General features: G+C 43.6%; 1 protein-coding gene across 1 annotated transcript in view; it reads right to left on the reverse strand.

The window, feature by feature from the left end:
* Positions 1-6,761, reverse strand: part of LMBR1 (limb development membrane protein 1) — a 228,430-nt gene that overhangs the window by 20,638 nt on the left and 201,031 nt on the right. Inside the window, exons 13-14 of the mRNA XM_075315444.1 lie at positions 4,912-4,985; positions 11-101 (exon numbers count right to left, since the gene is read on the reverse strand). Of these exons, the coding sequence (XP_075171559.1) occupies positions 11-101; positions 4,912-4,985 (165 nt within the window). The remainder of the gene's footprint in view (positions 1-10; positions 102-4,911; positions 4,986-6,761) is intronic.

Raw genomic sequence — 6,761 nt, forward strand, 5'->3', positions numbered from 1 at the left:
CTACTCTTACCTTGGTCATTGTTGTGTCATCTTTCCTGGGTGTAAAACTTCCAAAAAAACGCAGGCTGTAGAAGCCGACCACAGAGGAAACCATCAGATAGCTATGTCACAGTTAAGAATAATGGAAGAGTCAGACGGGAAAAAGACAGCACATTGGCTCAAGTACTCCGTCACCTCTGATGGAAACATAACACACCTTAAGGGGATTTGCGCATGCTGCAGTTTTGTTTCTCCAGCAAAAAAACGCACCATCTGGTCAAAAAAAAAATACAAATAAAAAAAATGCATGTGTTTTCCCTGTGTTTCGGTACATTTTTGCCCCATTGCCCCAGCGTTTTTTGTTTTTTTTTTTAACATGGTCAATGGGAAAACGCAGGAAAAAAAACGCAGAAAAGTGACATGCTGCTTCTTTTTTCTGCAAGCAAAACTGCAGGCAAAAAAGAAGCAAAGTGCGCACAGCCTTTCTGAATTCTCATAGACTTTGCTGGGGAAAGTCATACATGCAGTTTAGGACCACAAACTGCACCAAAAAAAGCAGCAAAAAAAAAAAAAAAAAAAAGCAGTGTGTGCACAAGGCCTAAGTGACTGTAGTGGGGGCGATCCTGACGGATTCATTCTGGGAGACAGATGTGAATCAGACAGAAGACATTGCCTTTCACATACCAAACAACTGCAGATATATCTTGTCAGTGAAAACAGCATTGATGGCTCAGTGGTTAGCAGTGTATGGTTGCTCAGTGGTTAGCACTGCAGTCTTGCAGGGCTGGGGTCCTGGGTTAGAATCGCACCAAGGACAACAAATGCAAGGAGTTTGTATGTTCCCAGTGTTCGCGTGGGTTTCCTCCAGGTTCTCCGGTTTCCTCCCACACTCCAAAGACATACAGATAGGGACCTTAGATTGTGAGCCCCAATGGGGACTGCATTGCTAATGTACAGTCATATGAAAAAGTTTGGGCACCCCTATTAATGTTAACCTTTTTTCTTTATAACAATTTGGGTTTTTGCAGCAGCTATTTCAGTTTCATATATCTAATAACTGATGGACTCAGTAATATTTCTGGATTGATATTTATTGTACTAACAGAAAATGTGCAATCCGCATTTAAACAAAATTTGACCGATGCAAAAGTATGGGCACCTCGACATAAAAGTGACATTAATATTTTGTAGATCCTCCTTTTGCAAAAATCACAGCCTCTAGTCGCTTCCTGTAGCTTTTAATTAGTTCCTGGATCCTGGATGAAGGTAGATTTGACCATTCCTGTTCACAAAACAATTCCAGTTCAGTTAAGTTTGATGGTCACCGAGCATGGACAGCACGCTTCAAATCATCCCACAGATTTTCAATGATATTCAGGTCTGGGGACTGGGATGGCCATTCCAGAACATTGTAATTGTTCCTCTGCATGAATGCCTGAGAAGATTTGGAGCGGTGTTTTGGATCATTGTCTTGCTGAAATATCCATCCCCTGCATAACTTCAGCTTCGTCACTGATTCTTGCACATTATTGTCAAGAATCTGCTGATACTGAGTTGAATCCATGCGACCCTCAACTTTAACAAGATTCCCGGTGCCGGCATTGGCCACACAGCCCCAAAGCATGATGGAACCTCCACCAAATTTTACTGTGGGTAGCAAGTGCTTTTCTTGGAATGCCGTGTTTTTTTGCCTCCATGCATAACGCCTTTTTGTATGACCAAACAACTCAATCTTTGTTTCATCAGTCCACAGGACCTTCTTCCAAAATGTAACTGGCTTGTCCAAATGTGCTTTTGCATACCTCAGGCGACTCTGTTTGTGGTATGCTTGCAGAAACGGCTTCTTTCGCATCACTCTCCCATACAACTTCTCCTTGTGCAAAGTGTGCTGTATTGTTGACCGATGCACATTGACACCATCTGCAGCAAGATGATGCTGCAGGTCTTTGGAGGTGGTCTGTGGATTGTCCTTGACTGTTCTCACCATTCTTCTTCTCTGCCTGTCTGATATTTTTCTTGGCCTGCCACGTCTGGGCTTAACAAGAACTGTACCTGTGTTCTTCCATTTCCTTACTATGTTCCTCACAGTGGAAACTGACAGTTTAAATCTCTGAAACAACTCTTTGTATCCTTCCCCTGAACAACTATGTTGATAATCTTTGTTTTCAGATCATTTCAGAGTTGTTTTGAGGAGCCCATGATGCCACTCTTCATAGGAGATTCAAATAGGAGAACAACTTGCAAGTGGCCACCTTAAAAATACCTTTTCTCATGATTGGATACACCGGCCTATGAAGTTCAAAGCTCAATGAGGTTACAAAACCAATTTAGTGCTTCAGTAAGTCAGTAAAAAGTAGTTAGGAGTGTTCAAATCAAGAAATTGATAAGGGTGCCCATACTTTTGCACCGGTCAAATTTTGTTTAAATGCGGATTGCACATTTTCGGTTAGTACAATAAATATCAATCATATCAATCCACAAATATTACAGAGTCCATCAGTTATTAGATATATGAAACTGAAATAGCTGTTGCAAAAACCCAAATTGTTATAAAGAAAAAAGGTTAACATTAATAGGGGTGCCCAAACTTTTTCATATGACTGTATCTAACGTGCTATGGAATAGCGCTATATAAGTTATTATTATCTCTCATGGTTACTTGTGTACACCAAAAATAAAAAAAAAATTCCAGATTGGGTGAAAGCACGCCCTACCTAGCTGTGTAAGATTGGCACACTAAAAGATGAGAGACAGGGGCCCTTGCTCCTCCATGGTCTACCATAACCCCTGCCTAACCATAGGTGTACTTAATCCCACTGCGTCTCCAATAGGAACCCAAGTTAGTACAAGATTTTATCCTACTTGCCAAAGTTATTTAGCTTTTTTTTCTTATTTTTCATCGATAAGACAAACATTAATTTTACCACTCTTTTTTATGTGTTCAGTTTTTCCCCCCTTCATTATATTCCATTTTAGCATAGTAAACTATAACTTAGGATTTAACAGCGTCAATAGACGATGACTGGATTTTCTCTATAGTGTCACATGGGGCATTTCCCCAATAAATAATGTATTCTACTAGCTGAAGTGCATGAAAGGGTTCACAGGACCCCCACGATTTGTAAGAATGAAGGTGGTACAGTGCAGGTATAGCAATCAATCCCCTTCACGCTTTTTTTCCCCCTGTACAGTTTTCTTCCCTGTACAGTTTTTGATCTTACAGGCTATAATATCTGTATGTTAGTCAAACAAATGGCATGTAACGTTATGATCACAGCCAGGTGGCTTCCACAATGCTGTGCTGAATCTGTTGTGCAATGGACACTTTTTTTCCCCCTTCAAAAAAGACAAACTGCAATGGTTAGCCAGTCCTTTATGCTTAAAAAGGCCAGATAATAGTTGAACATAGGCCAGACGGAATATAAAGGGACTTAGGGTCAGCACACACGGCGAGTAACAATCACAGCATGCAGTTGGTGGAATGCGATCCTGTTCCACTTGCACCTATACAAGTCTATGGGGGCGAGAGAAACACCGGTGTAACACGAGTGCAGTGAGATTCTCTCATCGGCCGGCAACAGAGGAGGTAGGGAGATAAATCCCTCCCTCTCCCCCGCAGCTTCAGCCTTCCCCTCTGCAGCTGTGGTCTGATCGCACGATCGGACCACAGTCACATGACACTCGGCTCCCGCTGTGCTGCGAGCATGAGTCGAGTGTCATGCGAGGACTCGCACTAATCCCTGTGTGGCCTCAGCCTTACTCATTATAATGAATGAGAGAGTAATAGGGGGTGTGGATATCGTGTACTGCTGCTGCTTGTGTAGTCAGATAAATCCAATAATCAGCATATGATTACAGTGCGATTTATTCTTGATCCGTTTCGAAGTGCTCTGAATTCATCAGGAGAACCACAAAGATCCTTGAGGGTCTTCTGATGAAGAAGCCAGAGAAGTTTAAAACACATTGAAAATATACCGCACTGTTATCCTTGCATGCAGATTATTGGATTTTCCTCACTACAGAAGTAGCAGCTCAGGATATCTGCACCTCCTATTAATCGAACAACACAATGGATCTGCCAAACAGTGGAGCTGCAGCAACTGGAAACTCTTACCCTGAAACGCATCAGTGAGTAGTACCGCTTTACCTTGTTTGGATAACGCTCTATTGCACTTGTTAGCCCCACAGCCACTTTTCAACAGTAGGCCGAGGCCACACGGGGTTATGTGCGATCCTCGCATGACACTCGGCTCACGCTCGCAGGACAGTGGACGCCGAATGTCATGTGAGGGTCATGCGACTGTGGTCCGATCAGACCACAGCTGTAGAGGTGGGGGAGGGCCGGCGCTGAGGAGGGGGGGTGGAGGGATTTATCTTCCTATCTCTTCCGTTGCCGGCTGCTGCAAGAATCGCACAGCTCTCGCATTACACCTTTGTAACACTAGAGCAATGCGATGTTTCTTTCGCCCCATAGACTTGTATGGGTGCGAGTGGAACAGGATTACGTTCCACTCGCAGCATGCTGCGACTGTTTTCTCGGTCTGATTAGGGCTGAGAAAATAATCGCTCATGGGAGCGGGCCCATAGAGTAATATTGGTCCGAGGGGAGTGTGATTTTTATCCCATTCCACTTACACCATTTTTCTCGCCGTGTGTCCTAGGCCTTAAAATGAAAGTCTCTCTCCAATTTTCCAGAGCTTCAGACAGAAGCACCAGCAGAGCCATAAGTGTGTGCGAAAAATGTAATGTGAACAGAGCCTTACTGTAGTTGTTGTAGGTCAGATATCCTGACTGATCAAACCTATACTGACTTATCCAAGCCCACATAATGGTTAGGTTCCAATTTGTCGCCAGGATGTCGTCACAATTTATTGATAGGATTGGATAACCTGACTAAAACACGTTTTTAAGTACTTAGAACAGAAAGGATACAAAATTAAAATGATTTCCAAAGTAGCTCCAACAAATCCAAAGCTGAACAGCGATGCATTCCCAATACCTGGTCCCTGAAAAAGAAAAAAGAAAAAAAAATGTCATCACAAAATATAATACAATATATTAAATTCATTTCTATATAATGCTTAAATCAACAAGGGTAAAATACGCTGTAGATTTTCAAGACAAATTCCCCTGCATATTAAAGCACCAGTAATACAAAGAAAAATAACAAATCTCTAGCAGGGAGATTGACCAGTGCTGTGGATTTCACTCACGGCAATACAATCTTGTCTGAAAGCACAAGTAGAGAAAGTTCAAGGGGGTGTCCACTACTTGGACATCCCCTTCTAATTCCCCATGTGAGTCCCCATAAAAAATAAAAAATCGTATACTCACTTCTGGTGCCGGCGTGTTTCCAGCAGTTTAAAAATTTGCAGTCCTGGGGTCCATGTGACATTGTCATGACACGAGACCCTGGGCTAATCAACAGTGGATTCCTTCTTTCTGCCTTCGATCGGTTAAGTAATTAACAGAACATGAGTTCTGTGGCTGCCACTCACTTCCCGTTCATTACTCCTGTGTCCAAAGGTGGAGAGATGGTAGCTGCGTTGATGCTATGACACGCAAGTTCTGAGACCAATGTCATGTAGGCCCTGGAAACACAAGTTCCTACAGAGCTTGAACCACACCAATTTCATATTTTTATGGGAGAGCACATGGGGAATGAGAAGGTGCTATCAAAGTAGTGGACAACTAGTGATGACAGAGCGTGCTTGGCACTGCTCGTTACTCGATTGAGCATCAAAGTGCTCAGATACTTGCGGAACTCGGCCAAGTATCGCAGGTACTTGGACATTCCATCAGTGAAACAGTGACCACAATGCAGACTTGCTTCACTGCATCATGTGCATAGGCACCTCAGGGAGAGCCAGTTGCAGTCTCTGAATGGGGGGGGTAAAACTATGTTCTCAGACGTACTGTGACCCTCCCAAAAAAAAACGCACTCGCTCTCCTGCTGGAAATGCTCTGTTTATGGCTGGCTCTATGTGGGCAGAGACCCAAACAGGTCAAACATTGACTTTCATTAATGCTCGATACTCCCGTTGAGCTAATGGTGGCCCAACCAGCTATTAGGTTGGGAGAGACAATCACTCCTTCACACAGGGCCCTGTAGGTTTGGATTTCTTTGTCCATTAATAATAAAGACCTTCATTTATAAACTCCATTCTGTGTGAACTTGTGTTATCTTTGCCTAATATTTAAATTTGTTTGGTGATCTGAAAAATTTAAGTGTGACAGGCCTTTGAAAGTTTCCACCCGTGCCGAGGCCAGGCTTGTCCAAAGAGTCAAGGCTAACCCAAGGATAACAAGGAAGGAGCTCTGGGAAGATCTCATGGCAGTGGGGACATTGGTTTCAGTCAATACCATAAGTAACGTACTCCACCACAATGGTCTCCGTTCCAGACGAGCCCGTAAGGTACCTTTACTTTCAAAGCGTCATGTCAAGGCTCGTCTACAGTTTGCTCATGATCACTTGGAGGACTCTGAGACAGACTGGTTCAAGGTTCTCTGGTCTGATGAGACCAAGATCGAGATCTTTGGTGCCAACCACACACGTGACGTTTGGAGACTGGATGGCACTGCATACGACCCCAAGAATACCATCCCTACAGTCAAGCATGGTGGTGGCAGCACCATGCTGTGGGGCTGTTTCTCAGCCAAGGGGCCTGGCCATCTGGTCCGCATCCATGGGAAGATGGATAGCACGGCCTACCTGGAGATTTTGGCCAAGAACCTCCGCTCCTCCATCAAGGATCTTAAGATGGGTCGTCATTTCATCTTCC

This window comes from Anomaloglossus baeobatrachus, chromosome 6, assembly GCF_048569485.1.
Source record: "Anomaloglossus baeobatrachus isolate aAnoBae1 chromosome 6, aAnoBae1.hap1, whole genome shotgun sequence".
NCBI lineage: Eukaryota > Metazoa > Chordata > Amphibia > Anura > Aromobatidae > Anomaloglossus > Anomaloglossus baeobatrachus.